The 19,836-nt window shown below is 46.4% G+C and overlaps 3 protein-coding genes across 3 annotated transcripts in view; 2 read left to right on the top strand and 1 right to left on the bottom strand.

Moving 5' to 3' along the window:
- Positions 1-6,961, top strand: part of LOC128469287 (uncharacterized) — a 30,112-nt gene extending 23,151 nt beyond the window's left edge. The window contains exons 12-20 of the mRNA XM_053451107.1: positions 285-412; positions 507-574; positions 641-693; positions 1,016-1,075; positions 1,243-2,371; positions 4,482-4,581; positions 5,297-5,470; positions 5,547-5,670; positions 5,841-6,961. Coding sequence (XP_053307082.1) covers positions 285-412; positions 507-574; positions 641-693; positions 1,016-1,075; positions 1,243-2,371; positions 4,482-4,581; positions 5,297-5,470; positions 5,547-5,670; positions 5,841-6,961 — 2,957 coding nt within the window. The remainder of the gene's footprint in view (positions 1-284; positions 413-506; positions 575-640; positions 694-1,015; positions 1,076-1,242; positions 2,372-4,481; positions 4,582-5,296; positions 5,471-5,546; positions 5,671-5,840) is intronic.
- A 2,345-nt stretch (positions 6,962-9,306) lies between these two features.
- On the bottom strand, positions 9,307-12,301 carry LOC128469286 (zinc finger protein OZF-like). Its single transcript, XM_053451106.1, has 4 exons — positions 12,194-12,301; positions 11,333-11,506; positions 11,131-11,254; positions 9,307-10,666 (listed from the first exon to the last, which is right to left on the bottom strand). Exons 1-4 carry the CDS (start codon positions 12,269-12,271, stop codon positions 9,324-9,326), a joined length of 1,719 nt encoding a protein of 572 aa, XP_053307081.1. The 5' UTR covers positions 12,272-12,301; the 3' UTR covers positions 9,307-9,323.
- Positions 12,302-14,798: 2,497 nt separating this feature from the next.
- On the top strand, positions 14,799-18,592 carry LRIT2 (leucine rich repeat, Ig-like and transmembrane domains 2). Its single transcript, XM_053450953.1, has 3 exons — positions 14,799-14,908; positions 16,362-17,143; positions 17,746-18,592. Exons 1-3 carry the CDS (start codon positions 14,799-14,801, stop codon positions 18,555-18,557), a joined length of 1,704 nt encoding a protein of 567 aa, XP_053306928.1. The 3' UTR covers positions 18,558-18,592.
- The last annotated feature ends 1,244 nt before the right edge of the window (positions 18,593-19,836 follow it).

Here is a 19,836-nt window from a genome sequence, read left to right as displayed (position 1 = left end):
GGAAGGGGGGCAAGTGGTTATGGGGGGGGCATCATGTTAATTATAATGGCTGGGCTGCCCCTTTAGGTTGTCTTCGCCCCTTTTTGTTGCCCCATCGACCGTTCTTCTCTAGGTTTTTTTAGTGACGGAGCCGTGAATTTATTCGCCGTGAGTTACGTCACTCATCTCATTTCGGGGCGACACCAACAGAAAGAGGGGGCAAACAGCCCCTCAAATGCCCCCTCGATAAAGTGATCCCGACAGAGTCCCTCCGCATCTTTAATGTTCCGTTTAATGTCTTTCAGGCGTGTCCTGTGAAGGATCCGGCCCCCCGGGCACCGTCTGCTCGCCCGGATCTCTTTCAAGTGGATGCAGCGTCTCCCTTTGGAGCTCCGTTATAGAAGGTGTGTTGGAAGTGGAGCTGGGGAGGGGTGTAAGTGGTCAGTGGCACGATCGGCACGGAGTCTGTGGTGTAACGTCTGGGGGTTTGTGTTACCTCTGAGGTGACCTGCCTGATCTTGTTATAGCCGGCGGTGTGGATTCACTGCTTCTTCTACACAACTGATGTCTACCACGGCCGCTATCGTTACCCTAGGTGATGCCCCCCTGACGCTGGGAACTGACGCAAACCTGCAATGACCAACAATTTTGTTATTTAAAGTCACGATCGGTCTTCAATCAACACTGAGGAAGAGAGAGAGGCCACTTCTGTGGGTAAGTGGTGTAAGGTGGCATAGGCAGACTTTTTGGGGTCAACAAGTGTGTGTGTGTGAGGGGGCAGAGTGGCATATAGGGGGGATATAAGGCTTATCTGGGGGCAACGTATCAAGCCGTAGGGGAGATGTGCGTAACTGGGGGGCAGGTTGGCAGCTAAAAGTCAATCATAGTTTTTATTAAATATGAAAAAAAAAAGTTTACACGTGAATTAATCGTTGCTAATCAAACTTTTTCCCTGTAGGGTAGGCTTATATTCAGGGGGGTCATCTTATAATCGAGCAAATACGGTACATAAAGTCACCGTCTCTTTTATTTCCAGAAGGACGACGACTAGAAGGACCTCTGAAGATGGAGAACGAGCAGACTCTCCTCTCACTGGGTAGGTGGCGCTGCGTTCAGTGGCTCGTTATATGTTATATGTTAATATGTTAATATGTTATATGTTAATCTTTAAGCTTCTCCTTGATTGGTTGAAGTCAGGGTTGTTGGTCCGCAGAGGTCCCTCTGGAATACGGTTAATTAATGACTTTGACGATCGCGTTCCAGACCTTTCATCGATACGTTTTGGTCCAACAGATGGCCCTGTGGTCAGGAGGAGTCCGGAAGGGTTGGAGGCAGCAGACCGCGGCGCCTGTACGCGAGACGAGCCGTCGGGGGTAGAATATCTCTCCGTTCGTATTAAGGAGGAATCGGACGCATGCGCGCTCACTGAATCTACTCGGTCTGTCCGGGTCAAGGAGGAGCCCGGAGATGACAACGCTACAGACGTTGCTAATGGCACGCGGATAGAATGCGCATGTCCTATTAAGGAGGAGGAGGATGGAAATGTTGCCGAAGTCGGCGCCTACGCCCCCACAGAACGTGCGCGGTCACAATATATATCAGTCCGCGTCAAGGAGGAGCCCGGCGGCCATGAAGGTGCTACAGACGCCGCCGATTGTGCGAAGGGAGGTGGCATCCGAATAGGATGTGTGTATTCAATCAAGGAGGAGGACGATGGAAGTCTTGGCGACGTCGGCGCCTACGCGCCCGCAGAACGTACGCGGTCAGGATATACGTCGGCCCGTGTGAAGGAGGAGCCCGGCGGAGAATGTGCGAGCGCTATTAAAGGGGAGGAGTATGCCTTGCGTGAAGACGCTTGCGTGCCCGCGGGACACACGCCGTCGGCGCGCTCTTCCGATTTTAAGGAGGCACTCGTCTTCTGTTACGGAGCCTTCGAGGGCGCTGGCGTTGCGGGTTTGGTGGTCGGCGACAAGTCGGATGTCCCTCCACGGCCGGCGGTCAAAAAAGAGAAGAAGCTGGCCTGTCCTGTCTGCGGCAAAGCGTTCGTCTTCGGAGCGGACCTCCGCATTCACGAAACAGAGTGCATTCACCCGGGGAAGAAGCCCTTCTCCTGCTCCGAGTGCGGGAAGCGTTACAGTCAGAACTCGCAGCTCGGCCGCCACCGGAAGATACACACCGGCGAGAGCCGGTACCCATGTGACGTGTGCGGGATGACCTTAACCAGGAGGTCCACCCTCCTCGGGCACCTGCGCATGCACCGGGGGGAGAAACCGTTCTCGTGCGAAGAGTGCGGCAAGAGCTTCACCCGCAAAACCACCCTCGCCAAACACAAATTCACCCACCAAAGGGAAAAGTCGTACATCTGCGTGGAGTGTGGGAAGTCTTTCGTCCGGTTCGGGCAGCTCGTCAATCATCAGCAGGAGCATGCGCAATAGAAGCTGGGGGCTACGGGCCAGTGATGAGCCGGAGTCCCGAAGAGGGGAAAAAGCTCCCTGGGATTAGCCTACCCCCCCATGAATTATTACAGAGGGTCGAAGTTCTCCTTTCCCCCCCGGCAGGAGAGGGCGCCGATCCATGTGCAATAATCCGCCTGTCCCGATTTTGGTTTTTCTTTTGTGTTCCATCTCGTTGACCTGATTGTCCTTAATAAATAAGTGCTTGTTCAGCTGCTCTCTATGGTAACTGCGGTCTGCTTTCCTATGGGGTGGAAAAAGCTTGTAGAAGGAGCAGCTTTTGTTTGTCTGCGGCTGCTGCCGGGGAGCTTCGGAGGAACGTTTCCAGACGACCCGACAAAAGACGTCCACGCGAGGGCCGGGGCCCCCCCAGCTCAAAGTCCTCTGGTCCCTGTGACAGACCCCCCCCCCCCAAAAAAAAAAAACAGGTCCCCCCTGGCAGCAGAAGCCGGCATCGCCGGCTTTCTGCTGCCCGATCTCCCGTAACAGCTTCCTGCATGAAAGCCGGTAAGCTGTTACGGTTGAAAGTTGCAAACGCGCGATCGGGCATTCCCTCCCGGGACGTCTCTCTCACTCCCCCTCCCGTCCTGAAACGAAAAAGCTGAAAAAAAAAAAAAAGTTAATTCATTTAAAAAATAATATTAAATAAATCATTAAAAAAATAATATAAATAATACAAAAAAAAATTATAATGTGAGCTGTGATGTCATTGTGACATCACTGGCATGTTCAGGAGGTCCCTAGGAGGATCTCTAACCATTTCTGTGTAAAAATAATATATAAAAAATAAAAAAATGTAAAAAAATTTAAATAAAATAAAAAATTTAAAAAAAAATAATAAAAAAATTATTAAAAAACCTTACTTCCCATTGCCCTAGCATAACATCTAGCCAGTATAACCCTCCTGCCCCCGTTCACAACAACTTGGAGCGGATTTTCCATCACTTTACCTAATTTTGTGAGGATTCAGAGGCAAAATGTAAAAAAAAATTAGTTTAATTTTTTAATCTTCGCTAGCTTTTACTAAATTTCTCATTCTAAATTTTCAGATAATCATCCAACTATGGTATCAAACGAAAGCTCTCTCTCTCCTTGAAAAAACAATATATAGTTTACATGGGTACTCTATTCACAGGAAAAGAGAATCATCGCTAAACCGACATACCCCAAAAATGGCAAAATTGCTCTGGGCTTTGAGGTACCAAAACCCCCTGGGATTGAAGGGGTTAAAGTGGATTTCAAGGTAAATTCGTTATGGAAACTAATACGCCGAATTTACGTCACTAGTCATCGCCGGATAGAACAATGTTGATTGAGCGTGCACAGGAACCACCGAGCGGCTGCTGCGCGTTGCACCTGTTACCATAGAGAAAGGGGTGTGACTGTGCGGTCAAGTAGAGGAAGGGCTAAGCGGACATATTTGAACAGGGCAATCCTGCCGTGTATCCACTCCAGCAGGCTTTACGTCACTAGCGGTCAAAAAGCGACCACGAGTGGACTGCGCATGTGCACGAGCCGTTTCGCTACCGAAGCGCGCTGCGTCCCTGTTACCATAGCGAAAGGGTTGTGATAGAGCTGTCGATTGGGGAAGGGCTCAGCGGCCATGTTTGATTTGGGCAATCTTTACCGTTATTCCCCGGGAGCGTTGATGGAGCCTTGACAGCTAACGATGTTTCTAGGTATGATACATTTATATTTAATTCGGGTAATTTGCACAGGTTTCTGCCCCCTCCCCCAGGGGTTCCTTATTACCTTTGTGTTAATATTTACCCCTACTTTGGGGGTCTGAAGGAGATAAGGGTAGATGGGGGGGGGTAAGTAGATAAGCTTTCGGTGGTCTCTTGTTCAAATGGATGTACGTTATATTTCCTTGCTAAGTAAAACAGTTTTTTGCTTTACTGAGAGGGTGGATGATAAGTGGAACAGCCTCCCAGCAGAATTGGTAACAGCTACTACAGTGAGTAATTTTGGCGGAATTCTGATTTTTTTTGCGTTTTAAACATGCAGCAGCAAAGATACGTATGTCTAATATTTCTTGTGTCATTGCAGCTGCCAGGGTGCTGATAACCCCACGCACGAGGGGCAAGGTCCATCCTCTGGGCATTTAATGGACATCAATTCACTAATAACCTGTCCTATGAAGACAAAAGTCAGTTCCCAGAGCACCTTGTGGACATCAGCCTGATTATAACCCCTCCCACGAGGACCAAGGACCATTCCCAGAGCACCCTGTGGACATCAGCCCTGTGATAACCCCTCCCATGAGGACCAAGACCATTCCCAGAGCACCCTGTGGACATCAGCTCTGTTATAACCCCTCCCGCGAGGACCAAGACCATTCCCAGAGCACCCTGTGGACATCAGCCCTGTGATAACCCCTCCCGCGAGGACCAAGACCATTCCCAGAGCACCCTGTGGACATCAGCCCTGTGATAACCCCTCCCGCGAGGACCAAGGCCATTCCCAGAGCACCCTGTGGACATCAGCCCTGTGATAACCCCACGAGGACCAGAGGCCATTTCTTGCGTACCTGCATAAATCTAACATAATGATCAAGGACCAAGATCCGATCACAGGCATTATTCTGAATATAACCCTGGAGATCATCTACCTGCTCACAGGGGAGGTGAGGAATATATATATATATATATAATATATATATATATATATAATATATATATATATATATTATAATTGTGACATAACCACAGGCTGTTTATAAGGTAGACACGCATTAGAAGAGCTTTAAGTCTGGACTTCTCTACAAATGACCCATTAGAAAAATGGGGAGAAAGTGGGATACTTTTTGACTTTTTTTTATACTAGAATGAAATATTTACTATTGTATCTCTCTCGATATGTAGGGTCGCCTACCTTTGATGGATCCTGAAGGACGTGTCATGCACAGAAGACGTTCCTTCAAGACCCAAGGCAGTGGCGCTGTTCCTCTACGGCACCGCTCCTTCTCACGTGGGAAAAACAATGAGCAGAAGATCCTGGAACTGACCAACAAGATCATCGAGCTGCTGACCGGGGAGGTGAGAGGAACGGGACTTTGTACAGTAAAAACAGAGAGGGGCTTGTGGGTAATGACCGTGTTGTTGGGTTTGTCAGGTCGCTGTGAGGTGTGAGGACGTGGCTGTCTATTTCTCAGCGGATGAGTGGGATTATGTACAAGGGCACAAGGCTCTTTATGAGGACGCGATGATGGAGAATCACCAGACCTTCACTTCACTGGGTAAGACGATCGTTCATCTCTGTCATCCTCCCTTCCATGGTTGTCCAAAAAAAAAAAGATAAAAAAAGCCATGGAAAAACATTTTGTCTTAATAAATGCACAAAAATAGATATGAACATACACAAGCTTGCCATCAGAAAAAAATAGATCATGGTCTTTGTTTCCAACAGATGGAAAGACCCTGAAAGGACTTCAGAGTCCCGCTCGCTCAACCGACGATAAACTCGTGGCAAACGTTAAAAGCCAGGATCCTTCTGTTATAAGGACAGGAGAGAACTCTGCTCCACGAGAAGAAAGGTTAGAACATCTATCTTCTGAGGAGGAGTCAACCTCAAGTGAAGAAGGACATCTCCCAGACGGTGACATCTCCCAGACCAGGACTCCACCGACTCGTATCGAGGACATTGATGTGACTAAAGCCCATACAGAGAATCTATCTCCTGGCATCCAAGAAGAACCAACCTCCCGTGACCTCCCAGACACGTCTACACCCACAGAAGGTTCATCTTCTCGCTTGGTGATGGAAAGATCCTCGCGTGATGGACACGGGACCCCCGCGGAACCCCAACAGATGGAGCATGTATCTACTCCCTTGAGGGACGAGTTGGCCTCGTGCGTCGAGGAAAATTATTTCATGGCCCGCGACCTTTACCTACCCACAGAGCGTAAACCGAGAGAGTTTATATCTAGAAACATGGACTACCGCAGGTCGAGCAATAAGACGTTTGCCGGTAGAACGGAGCGCGGGAGCAGGACTGGATTAGATACCGCGTTCCGTGAAAGACCGCAAACCGCCGAGAACCTTTATAACTGTTCAGACCTTCGCGAATGTTTCGCTGGCGACACGCATGTTGCGAAATACCATTTCGCGTGTTCGGTGTGCGAGAAACGTTTCGCGTATAAATCCGAGCTCATGGCGCACTTGAGGACTCACACGGGCGAGAGGCCGTTCTCCTGCCCCGAATGCGGGAAACGATTCACGGCCAGGTCCCACCTCATCGTGCACCGCAGGATTCACACGGGCGAGAGGCCGTTCTCGTGCCCCGAGTGCGGGAAACGCTTCGCCGATAAGTCCAACCTGGTCACCCACCTGCGGATCCACACGGGGGAGAAGCCCTTTGCCTGCGCCGTGTGCGGGAAGCGCTTCAGCGACTACTCGAGCTGCGTCAGCCATCGGGGCGTTCACACCGACGAGAAGGCGTTCGCGTGTGCCGCGTGCGGGAAGCGTTTCAAGTGCCAACCGTATCTAATCCGCCATCAGAAGATTCACGCAAGAGAGAAAAATGTTTGATTTGCAGAGGGTAAGCCGTGGTGGAACTACAGCTCCCATGATGCTTTGCTACACTACAGCCGGGGGGTTATCTCGGAAGCTGAACTTGTGTAACAGCTGGAGATCTTACTTATTGCCCTCCTATCGGCAATTTAAATATTGGCCACACCCACTTTCCCTCCTACTTAATACAATCTAGGGATTGCCCCACCCACACAGCCATCTAGCCCCACTCCTTTGTAAAGCCACTCTCCCAGAAGATTGGGGCTCTTCTCTCCCTGTGGCCCTAACCCACCAGAGCATCCGACGGTGGAAGAACGGCATCCTGGGCTTCAAGAAATCACTGAGGGTCCAGGAGGGGGGCAGAACCACCATAGAGTAGGTAGAAATAGGACCGAGAGTTTCCTACTTAATCCCAAAAATGAAAATGAACAAGAAAAAGAGAGGGGATCTCATATGGTACGAGACAGGAACTTCCAAATTACTTTATTTTCAAGTATTGTTATTACGAAGATAGGATGTGTTCATATGTGTTATCCCAATATTTATGCATAATTAATATTTATTTTTCTTCCCCCCAGTTAAAAAAGAGTTAAAGCGGAAGGTTTGCCTCAATGTGCACCTGTATTTGTTGTATTTCTGTATGCCGATGACAATAAAATATTTTTTTATCCTTGACTGAAAAAAACGATGGATTTTTAATTGAGATGCCTTGGCATCAGTTGAAATACCCAAGACTTGGCATCAGATGAAGATTTGTGCAGCCTCGTTGTAGACCATTCTGCAAAAGCTTAGTTTAGGAGGATTTTAATACACCCTAAAATGCTGCCAATGCGCCGAGAGTCGTATTATTTATAACAAGGAAGGCATAACTCAGTTCAATGCCATATTAAAATCGTTAAATACATACCAGCATTGAAAGGGTTACATTTCAAAATATATTTAGTTTATTTGTATCAATAAAAAAAATAGTCTCTTCTTATCGCTAATAGAAATTTTAAACATTGTCCAGAAATGTTAACAGTTTTTATTACCAATTGAACAATATCACTTTACCAAAGGAATATCAATTGAACTGCTTGCTACAAATGTAACAATTTCACCTATCTCGGCAGATGTTTCTTTTTGAAGCCGTTTCAACAATTAAGAACGATGATGTTTCAGGCTTTTTCACAGAAATGCTTTGCTTCTTAATTAGTAAAGGTTAATCTTAACTCCCTACCCCAGGGGCGTCCAACATGCGGCCCGCTGGACCTTGAGGTGCGGCCCGCATGGGACCTGCAGGCAAGGCAACCTGGATTGCAGAATCGCAAGGGCCCTGCTGCTTTCCTGTGGGTTGCTCGCACAGCAGTGTCTTCTGTACCGCACAGCGGAAGCCGAACACAGAGGATTCACGTGAATTTCTGTCACATCACATGACTCCGCTCCATTCCTGCTTCCGCTGTTTGGCACAAGAGAAATTGCTAGCGAGCTACGCAGTGGGAAGCAGCAGCCCCTGTGTAAGTCTGCGAGTGAGAGATCTGCAGTGCAGGTAAGAGGGTGGGGTTGTATGCGTGATTGAGGGAATTAATCTGTGAATGAATGAGTATATGAATGAGTGTATGTGTGATAGCATGAATGTGTAAGTGGGGGGGCATGGCACAGGGAGCCAGGTTCCAGCATGTATTGGCTGACTTAGAATGATAGGAGTTAGCAGTCACAGTCCTATCAAGAGATAAACGACACGGCAGGAGAGAAGCTTCTCCAGGATCCTGGCACATTGGTAACCAGCGACGACTGCCAGGGTTCAATTTTCGGTGGTTTTCAGTATTTTTATGTTTGAATATAAATCAAGGTAAATCGGAAGTAAAACATTCCGCAGCTTGCAATAAAAAAAAAAAATTAAACGTACAGGGTTATCAGCTTTCTTATTTCGTTAGCTCGCGTCATGACGCATCCCGAGAGATCCCGTTCTGGGTTTGTAACGGTGTCCATTGGTTCGTCCCGATTACTTATTTTGTTTGGATACGGATAAGAAATGGATTTACAAAGGTTTTGCCTACCTGATGGGGCGGGTTAAGTTAAGTGGCCCCCCCTAGTCACCCTTACACATACACACACTAACCCTTACAAGCTCTCACACACACACACACACACTCACGCTTACTATCACACCTCCACTGCGTCCAGAGCCTTTTTTCCCTAGTGTGTGCAAGCAGTCTGTCACCCCGGGGTCGCATCGTCTTACGGGACCCTGTTGCATTCCGGCCCCTGCGACGGTGGTGGTTTAACTCAGAACAGCATTGGAGGAGATTGTCCCCTGCCCTCCAGGACAGCCAGCCTGCCCTTCGTGCAGCATTTATTAATCACCCCCAGTTGTTTTTTCCCCAGTTTTTGCCCAATATTAGTGCAGGAAACCCATCGTGTTGTCCATGTGAATCTTCTGATGTTTCACGAGACTGGATTTGTTGGCGAAACGCGTCCCGCATTCAGGGCACGAGAAGGGCCTCCCCCTTTCTCCCGCGTGAACTCTTTGGTGCGTAACAAGATTGGATTTGCTGCTAAAGGATTTGCCGCATTCCGAACACGAGAAGGGCGAGACTCCCGTGTGAGTCCGCTGATGCCTAACCAGGCTGGAGTAATCCGAGAAGCACTTTGCGCACGCCGAGCACGAGAAGGGCTTCTCTCCCGTGTGAATGCGCAGGTGGACGGACAGGTGCGAGCTACTGGTGAAGCGCTTCCCGCACACGGAACACGGAAAGGGCCGGTCTCCGGTGTGAATCCGCTGATGCCGGACCAGAGCCGAGTAATCGACGAAGCACTTCCCGCAAACGGAACAAGGGTACGGCTTCTCGCCGGTGTGGCTGCGCTGGTGCCTCACGAGATGTCCTCTGCTGGAGAAGCACTTCCCGCACTCCGAGCAGGAAAACGGCCTCTGCCCCGTGTGAATCAGCCGATGCCTGGCCAGATGCGAGCGGTTGGTGAAGCGTCTCTCGCAGTCGGCGCACGAGTACGGCTTCTCTCCCGTGTGGAGCGTCATGTGCGTGAGGAGGTTCGATTTGCTCGTGTAGTTCCTTCCGCACTCCGAGCACGAGAACGGCTTCTGGCCCGTGTGGACCTGCTCGTGCCGGAGGAGCTCGGACCGGTGGCAGAAGGACTTCTCGCAGCGCGAGCACCGCAGCTTCTTGCCTTTGTGGGCCGCCTGGTGTCTCTCGAGATCCGACGCGCTGGAAAAGCACTCCTCGCAGGCGAGGCGCGCGCGCGGCTCCTCCGCGTAGTACAGCGCACGGTGAGACGTGTCGCTAAACCTGTCGTAGGTTTCTCTAACGTCTCCGTAGTGGGTTTCCTCGAGGTCGGGATCTACGTTACCATGGAAATACGTCGTCTCTGGGCACGTCTCTATGTCAGGGTCAAGAATAATCACTCTACTTGGCCCTTCGGTGGTAGAAGACGGATCTTCTGCTGGTCGGTAGCCATTGGTTGCATAAATGTCGGCGACGCTCTCTTCTTCACAAGAGCCGAGTTCTTCGTTGACGTATATCGATATACGTTCTTCCCGTATGTAATCCGCGGGAGCAGCCGCCTCCTCTTCCCCCTCCATACACCGTCTCTGCTGCTCGATTGCCCTGACGTACGTGGCTGCCGGGTTGGTCTTGACGTCGCTTGTACCTCCGCTCACAGAGCGTGAAGGAATCGGGGTGCCAAAGTCATCCGCCATTTTGTTTTTCGTGGTTTCGCTTGGATCAACTACAGGAAATGAAAGCTTTTTTAGTAGAGAAATCTGGTTAAAATGTTACATTTTTTTATAGGAATGTAGATGAAATGATCAATAAACGGTATCTGAAGAAAGCCCCCCAATATATAACTTGTGTGAGCTCATTAAACACGAGCGCCATTGTCATGAAGGGAACAAACACCCCGCCCCCCCCAAAAAAAACCCAGCCTGTCCCTTAAGGGGTTAAATGTCTGTTGGGTGCATTGGCTACTGAAAAGCTTCCACCGTAACCTCCAGTGGTGGGGTCAGTTAAGTGTCACTGGGGGTCTTTCCCTGATCTGAGCTGATTTTACTCCCCCTTTCTTATAATTTCAATATAAACGAAGAGACTTGAACCAGCTATGATGCGATGGATTTCAGTGGCTTCGGTATTACGTCATATAAATTGAGATTAAGGGGTTAAAGGAATCCAGCCAATGAACACGGCTCCTCTTACCCGACAAGCTGCGGGGCGGGGGATTCTCCGTCATGAAGTCCTCGTAAAGCTCCTTGTGTCCCTCTAAATATTCCCACTCCTCCATAGAGAAATGGACGGTGACATCATCACACCTTACAGGAACCTGAAAAAAAAACCACGATGACATCATACCATTCAGACTCATTCCAATCTGTGTGAGGCGATTCCCTTCCTCCCTCACCTCTCCAGTCAGCAGCTGAAGGATCCTGTTGGTCAGATCCAGGACCTTCTGGTCAATGTTTCTCAAGTGAGACGGAGCCGCCTTGCTTTGGTTCTGGGTCCTGCAGACCCCCGCCGCGCATGGACTACCGCTGTCTGCCGTGTACACGCTCTGTCGCTTCACAACGATATAGTTCTATAGAGCAGGAGAAGCAATAAGATGGTCTAGTGCCAGACATTGTATTTTTAATGCACGCTGGAGTGGATATTCTGTGGGAAAACTTAGGATTCGGTCTCATTTAACCCCTCCCCAGGCTGCATAATATGCAGTATCACGCCCACTGACATCACTAAAGCAACAGCCAATCACATTTATAGCATCCCCAGTTATATTATCACATTATAGGAAGTTTATATCAAGGACCACCCATATTTTCCACAACACTAACACACACACTAACATACTCACACACACACACACTGACATGCTTACACACACTAACATACTTACACACACACTAACATACTTACACACACACACACGCTAACATACTTACACACACACACTAACATACTTACACACACACTAACATACTTACACACACTAACATACTTACACACACACCGACATGCTTACACACACACACTAACATACTTACACACACACGCCAACATACTTACACACACACGCCAACATACTTACACACACTAACATACATACGGCAGATTCTAGGCTTCCACATCACAATCATCTCCGACTGTAAGGTTCTCCGTACACAGGGGCTGGTGCTACCTGAAAATACGTCCCCTCTCGTGCATTTCACCAATTTACTAAACGCCTGCAAACAAAACGTAACGGGCCGTCCCCGCGACGCTCACTCACTTCTCCAGTCAGCAGGTAGACGATCTCCAAGGTCAGAGCCAAGACATTTTCGGTCCTCTCCTTCTCCGGGTTGCTCATAGTCACGGAGTCACAGAGTCAGGGAGTCACAGAGTCACGGGGTCACGGGATCCGGTCCCCTGCAGGAAGTATCTCAGAATGTAAAATATTCCTCGGGAAACGATGGGAGCGGCACAAGCATAGCTGCCAACAGTCCCGCCCCTGCCGACAGAGTCCCACAACCGGACGTATGGTGTAAATCTGCTCATAAAATGTTCATTTTATTTATTTTTTTCGAATTATTATTTTTATATATATTTATTTATATATATTTCATATATATGTATAGTTATTATTATACTAATAAGTCTCCAAACTACCATATATATATGTTAAAAACACATCAATTAATAAATAAATGATACATAGGTTGTATAAAAATAATTAAAATTACCAAAAAAATATTTTAACTTTGCTTATGGAGTTGAAGTGCGATAAACAAAGTTAAATTCGGGATTAAAATAGCGAAATATGTGGAAAATAAAACACTCGGCACTGACCTGCTGCCGGGTCTTCCCTGTTTCAGAAATGATTTCAAAGTAGCCGGAAGTTACTGACCGGAAGTGTCTGCGTTTCACTGCACTTCCGTATTCCTGGCCGCCATCTTCCTGGAGACCAAGCGCCGGCCGAATGTCGCCACCAAAATGGCGCCCGGAGCCGGCGACGACGAATGTGGAAAACGTTGCATTGGGTCTCTAGGACTGAAAACCCCGTTGCTATGGTTACCCGAACGTTTATTTAGTTATTATTTTTACTGTTAAAGGCGCTAAACATTATTTAATAATTTATTATTAGTATTTAAACTTTACTAGTAACAACTCAAGGAGTATTTTTAGGCTTGAAGAGAGCCGTACATATTATTAATTAATATAATAAAAATCATTAGAATAATAATAACATAATTACAATGTTTGTTTGGATTTAATTTTTATTATTTTTATTTAATTATAGTTTTGAGGTATATTATTGGTAGTTTTTTTTAATGAAAAAAGGACTTTTAAAATTATTATTGTTATTATTATTATTGTTAATGTGACATCCAATGGGATGTTCCTGGTGATTGCGCCATTCTTCTGTTGGTTGCTATGGTGATACAACCACTTTTCACACTGTGCTTCGGAATCACTTTTATTTATAACACCTATTGTGGGGTTAATAATTAATAAATTACTAAATAAAGTTTATTAACAAAGACGTTGAGACAAAAAAAAAACAATTAAAAGAAAAAAAAAATCCCCCCAAACTTTATACCCCATTCAGGGGGTTTTACCCCTTTATTGCCCATCTACCCAGGGGTAATAAAAAACAATGGCGTCGTATGTAAGCGTGTTCCCGTCCTGCGGACGAAATCTCAACCAAAATCGTGCACAATGATTGGATGACTCTGGTGAAATGCCCGAGGGTGTCTGCTTTGCACCCCCCAGGGGTCCTGTTTTTTACCGGACAGTCTTGCTGTCTTGAGTAGTTGCCCCGTAGGGATCTTGGGCTAGTTGGGGAGATCCTCTGAGCTCCTCTGATTGGCCGAGGGAGCTGTGAAAAGCGATGGAGATCTGTTGCAGACCTGAGCATCCAGGCTCCAGCCACCCGCAGATCTCCCTTTTTCGAGAATGCGGGTAGGCGGTCCCGCTGAGGTCAGTGGGCGGTCTCGCTGAGGTCAATGGGCGGTCTCTCTGAGGTCAGGGGGGGTCCTGCTGACACGCAATACACTGGTTGGGGGGGCATGGAGTGTCTCCAGGGCCTCCGGGGGAAACATGGAGAGTTCCCAGGAATGCCCATGAGTCCGTGACTAGCTGAGCGTTGGCAGGTGGCTCTCCGGGCGGGTGGGTGTCCACACCTCTGGCCATTTCCGCCCCAGACCCCCTCACTTCCACCTCCAGTAACCCTTATAGAAGAAAATCCACCAAATTATCGCTGAGCAGACACAAGCCAATAATTTAAAGTGTGTATAAGTATAAAAGGAAGTTTTACTTGACCAAGAGGGTGGTGCATAGGTGGAACAGCCTCCCAAAAGAAATGGTAGAGGCTAATGGGGCGAAAAAGGCCGATCTGCCGGACATTCTGTTTCCATGTTTAGGCTCGGGCAGCGTCTATAAAGCAAAAATAAGCCATTAGAGCCATCCAGTGGCTAGAAAAATAATAACACCGTAAACGAAAATGATTTTTAAACTTAACAGGAGCCAGGTCGGCCCCCATTCGGCCCCCGTCTAGTCGCCCGTTTCGCCTGCTGTAAAGACTTAAACCTTAATCAGTCGTTGGCCTCGTCTTAGATTCAGGAGCCGTATGCCTATCCCATGCGTGTTAAATACCCTCACTGTATTACCCTCTACCACCTCTGCTGGGAGGCTGTCCCACTTATCTACCTCCCTCTCAGTAAACATATTGACCACTCCCCTGATCCCATCACCGGACCCCTTAACTCTCCAGGTTGAATGTCATCTCCTACCTTGCCTGCTACGTCAGCTCAGATTAGCGCTAATAGGATTTGGGCTTTGTTAGCACCGTCCGCGCCTCGCAGGATAAACTAAACGGTGCGTTCTATAGACGGAATATGGATACGGCTTGGCAGCATTTTCTCTTCCTGCTTCTATTGGTCGAGGTCGGCCGGGCTTCCTCTTCGTGTGTCGCCGGGTGCTCCTGTTCCAACGATACATTCGGCAGGCAAGTTCAAATAGGAATTCAAAATTTTAGTTTAGTTTCTTTCCTGTCCCTGGGATCGAAATTATTAACGCTGACCTCATCATCTAAAACTACTGCTGGACACCAAAATCATCTTCTTTTTTTACATTTTTTTTGTTAACCGCAGTTTTTTTTTTAATTTAAATATATATTTTTCATTTTAAAAATGATATGCTTTTTTTTTTAATTTAAAAAATGTTTTCTTTTTTTAATTTTAAAAATATTATTTTTAATGCTGCTCAAATAAAAAAAAACGCTTTTTTTAAATCGAAAAGATGTAATTTATGACACGTGTACTGATTGCAGAAAATAAATTTATAATATATATATATATATATATATATATACAATTTTTATTAATTTTGCTTTCGTCTTTCATTTTCTCTCATTATAAACTTTCTTTTCTTGTTTTATTTTATTTCCTGTCCCCCGGAATTTAAATTTATTGCAGTTGATCTTTTTTGTTATCTAGAAATTATTTTTTATTCTCTTTTATTTTATTTCCTGATCCTAGGATCCAAATTATTCATGAAAATGTTTTTTTTTCCCAATTGTAAGCTAGAAACCAACATTTTATGTTTTTACATTTTAAAATGAGATGATGTTTTAACATTCTGATATAAAAAATAGTTTATTTTTGTATTTATTACAACTTAACATTGACGTAGATACAAAAGCCACAACTTACCCTTATACTGCACGTTTTACCAAAATCTCTCTCCTTCCTTCCTTTTCTTTCTTTCCTTCCTTCCCTCCCTCCCTCCCTCCTCCCTCCCTTCCTTCCTTCATTTCACTCCTTCCTTCCTCCCCCCCTTCGTTCTTTCATTTTCCTCTTTTCTTCCCCTTCCTTCTGTCCTTCCTTCCTTCCTTCCTTTCTTCATATCTTCCCTCCTTCTTTCCCGTCTTCCTTCCTTCCTTGCTTCCTTCCTTCCTTCCTTCCTTTTCCCCTCCGTTCCTTCCTTCCGTCCCCCTCGCTTCGTTCCTTCATTTCCCTCCTCTCTCCTTCCTTCCTTCCCTCCCCTTCCTTCCTTCCTTCCTTCCTTCCCCCCTTCATTCCTACATTTCACTTTCCCTTCCTTTGTTTCTTCCTTTCTTCCTCCCTTTCCCTTCCATTCTCTCTTCTACATAGTGTATGAATATTCATGTTTCACTATCAGTAATGGCTGGATGCTTTAATTAAGTATTATTGTACTGCTAACAGCTATTTAGTTCAAATCCGTTTATAACTTTTACTTATTTCCATAACTGGGAGCCCCCCGGGTCACTAAGGGGAAACTCTTGCGCCACGTCCCACACCCCGCTCACTTTCCCATTAAAAATAGCGCGTGTCCCGTAACATCAGCGGGATCGCCCACCGACAGCGACCTGACCTCCTACCCGCATCCCGCAAAGGGATGAGAACTGTGATGTGATTGTTCTCCCGCTTTTTCTTCAGAACACTGCTTTGCATGTCATCTTCCCTCAGAAGAATACCGGAAGACATCCCTTCAGACATTCGCAAAATTAGAATCGAAAAATGCCATCTGACGGAGTTGTCCAGAGGCTCATTTGGTGGGATCAGCAGCTTGGAGCACCTATGGCTTAACTTTAACAACATCACTGTCATGCACCTGAAAAGCCTGGAAGATGTCAAGAGTCTGAAGGAGCTTCGGCTACAAGGGAACAAGCTGAGGTCCATCCCGTGGACGGCATTTCAAAATACCCCCGGCCTGAAAATCTTGGACTTGAAACATAACAGGTTGGATGTCCTCCCTGAGCATGCGTTGAGGTTCCTGGCAAACCTGACCTACTTAGACTTATCCTTCAATCAGCTTACCATCATCTCCAGAGACGTCTTTTACAACTGGCCTCTGTACCAGACGGCTTATGGATCAGAAGGCAGAGCAGAAGCCCGTTCCAGTGCTGTCCTAGCTTTACATGACAACCCGTGGACGTGCGACTGCCGTCTGAGGGGTTTCGTCGGCTTTGTCAAGTCTCTGAGCCCCCCTATAATACTGATGAACCCCTATTTAGTGTGCGCGAGTCCAGATTCCAAGGCAGGAAAGTCCTTCCATGAGGTGGAACTAAATGAATGCACGAAGCCAGTGATCTCGGCAGCGGTCACCAACGTCACCGTCCACGTGGGACACAATGCCACCTTAACATGTCTGGTGAAAGCAGCTCCTGCACCATCTATATGGTGGACCCATGGGAAAAAGATCATTAAAGCATTTAATGGTACGTTCTGTTAGTGGGCTCGTCAAAAAACATAGCCTAGAAAAATAATTACGCCGGAACAGAAAATGATTTGTAACCTTAGCACCCGCCGGAAGGCCGGCCCCCTTCGGCCCCATCTAGTCTGCCCGTTTTTCCTAAAGAATTTTATAATATACATGTGCGTGTTCTTTAAAACTAGATTTTTTTCAGAACATTAGCAAAGTATTTCCAACTATTAACCCCTTAAGGACAATGGGCAGTCCCTAAACCCATTGAAAACAATGCATTTTGAGCCCGCACATGTACGGGCTTTGTCACTAAGGGGTTAATTATGGAAAGCATAATGAGATATAGGGTATAGAGGTAAAATGTCATGTCCTTTTTTTTATTATTTAATGTACAAAAGGTTATTTTAGCCTGAATCCTTCCTAGCGTTTGTAGACCTGCTAAGTCTCTCCCAGATCTGGAAGCCCCAGTTTGTCCAGGAAGACAAATAGTCAACGTGGTCATCCTACAGAGCGTAGAGGAACAGTCAAGTCCCAGGAGAAATAGTATTTGACCCTTGTGCTGTGGCAAACACAGCTACCAGCCTAATTTCACCTGTACCTTTTCCATTCTTGTAGTATCTACCGTTGACGAAGAGACCATTAAATCAGAAATGGCGATCCCTTCCGTGAGCCCTACAGATGCAGGAACATACAACTGCGTAGCCACAAATTTCCTGGGCAACGCTTCCACGTCAATATTTCTGAGCGTTCAGTCTCCAAAAGCAGAAGATCCATCGACATTCCAGGCCTACTCCGTCCCGCCATCTTCTTCCGAGGAGAACGTTTTCATAGATGTTAGAATTTCCAAACAGACTGTCTACGGAATCGCCTTGGAATGGTTCGCAGCGACGGAGAACCCGTCGGAAACCTGGTACACCATCTACTTTGGCCGGTACGATGACGCGGACAAGGACGTGATAAATATCGGCCCCGGCATTTATACCTACTCGGTGAACGATTTGTCGCCGGCCACCAAATACGAAGTGTGTATCACCTTGAAGAGTCAACCCCCTAGGAAGGGCCAGTGCATTGTGTTCATGACAGGAAGTGACATCAGTGAACTGGAACAAAGAGAGAAGCTCATTCACATAATCGTGATTGTGTGCGCCATGGTGCTGGCGGTGCCCGCCGGGATGTACGCGTGTACCACCGAGACAAGGTTCAACTGCTTGGAGAAGTGCGTAGGGCTTTGCAGGCAGAAACGTAAGGCCCAAAAAACTCTTCGGAAAGAGAACACCAAAGAAAGCACCTTCGACAGTCTACAGGCCAGCAGCGAGGAGGGTCTGTGCCACCGCGAAACCAACGACGAGAATCGGAGAAGGAGGTGTTCGGAAGAAAAAATAAACAAGGCCAAACCAGACAACAGGAATCCGGCAGAACTTTATTAAAAGCCGTGGCTTTTACGTCCTCGGGACTTATTGGTCCAAGTTTTTTCCAATGTTTGCCCCAACATACGATATCCAAGAAGAAACTCAAGGGCAGAAACTTACGACAGACTAAAACCTCACCGATTTTAATGGCGGCGATTTCTTTTAATGGAACTCACGTGAATTTTTTTTGTTTTTCGGCACGCTGCTTACCCTGGAGGACAGTCTCGTGGTCTCGCTCCAACCAGGTTGATGGCGTGTTGGTCTGTTCAGCAGGCAATGCGTGTAGCAGCATCAGGCGTTCATGTATGTTACACGCAAGGATGCTGCCACGATACCAGGAAGGCAAATAAACCGTTAAAGGAAATGACCAGCATTTTTTAAGTGAAAAACTTCTTTTACGCCGAGTGAAAAAAACCCAGGCATGACTGGACCTTTAATTGATCGGGGGTCCCCAAAAATATACTTCTTTTCCCATTTAACTGTTTTTACGATGCCTTTGCTACAGACCTGCACAGTATATCATATCCATTGCTTTCACTTAATGTTTTTTTTTGCTTTTTTTTGTGTCTCTGTAGGTCTCTGTATATAAATCGTTTTTTTTTTTTATATCTATCTTTATATTCACAATTAAAATGTACTATGTACATTCAATAAATATTAACTAATTCTTATTTTTTTCTTCTTCTTATATTTATGGCAAAAGTGCACTGCAATACCACTGGACGTTATTAGAATATAATAATTCTTAATGTTTAATCTCAGGAATTGTACAAAAATATTCTGTTCTAGGTTTTAAGTCTTCCTTTGTTGATTTGTTTAATTTATATCTGTAATTATTTGCAATTGGCTCTTAATAAAAGTTATATATATTATATGTTATTTTTACCTATTCATCTTTTGTTTTTCGTTATTGTACTAATTTCCTAGCTGAAAGCCGACCCTGCCCAACGTTATTATTAACGTTAACGGTTTTATTATTTTTTATTATTATTATTTTTTTAAATACTTTTTAATGAAGGGAGGCAATATAGACCCCCCCACGTGAAACTTATTAATGGTGTAATATGGAAAATGAATGGGGAGTGCTGACAACGTTCTGCTTGGTTGCCCATCAATACATCAATATAGTTAAATCCAGCCCAATATACTCGATGGACACTATGGACTCTTTTGCCCACTACGCATAAAAAATAAACACCGAAGGGAGCACAGAAGGGATCCAGTTAGTAAATAATGCTGAAATAAGTCCTTATTACTCCAGTACCCCTCAATACTCCATGTTATACAACACGCATTT

This window comes from Spea bombifrons, chromosome 11, assembly GCF_027358695.1.
Source record: "Spea bombifrons isolate aSpeBom1 chromosome 11, aSpeBom1.2.pri, whole genome shotgun sequence".
Classification (NCBI taxonomy): Eukaryota; Metazoa; Chordata; class Amphibia; order Anura; family Pelobatidae; genus Spea; species Spea bombifrons.
This window is presented reverse-complemented; position numbering and strand designations above follow the sequence as displayed.

What these genes read in the sequence shown, in the direction of transcription:
- LRIT2 (XM_053450953.1), top strand. Translation starts at nt 14,799, where the DNA reads ATGGATACGGCTTGGCAGCATTTTCTCTTCCTGCTTCTATTGGTCGAG. An exon ending in TCCAACGATACATTCGGCAG is followed by an intron (nt 14,909 to 16,361) that starts GCAAGTTCAAAT and finishes CTTTTTCTTCAG; the next exon opens with AACACTGCTTTGCATGTCAT. An exon ending in GATCATTAAAGCATTTAATG is followed by an intron (nt 17,144 to 17,745) that starts GTACGTTCTGTT and finishes CCATTCTTGTAG; the next exon opens with TATCTACCGTTGACGAAGAG.
- LOC128469286 (XM_053451106.1), bottom strand. Translation starts at nt 12,271, where the DNA reads ATGAGCAACCCGGAGAAGGAGAGGACCGAAAATGTCTTGGCTCTGACC. An exon ending in TCTACCTGCTGACTGGAGAA is followed by an intron (nt 11,507 to 12,193) that starts GTGAGTGAGCGT and finishes CCTGCTCTATAG; the next exon opens with AACTATATCGTTGTGAAGCG. An exon ending in TTCAGCTGCTGACTGGAGAG is followed by an intron (nt 11,255 to 11,332) that starts GTGAGGGAGGAA and finishes TTTTTTTTTCAG; the next exon opens with GTTCCTGTAAGGTGTGATGA.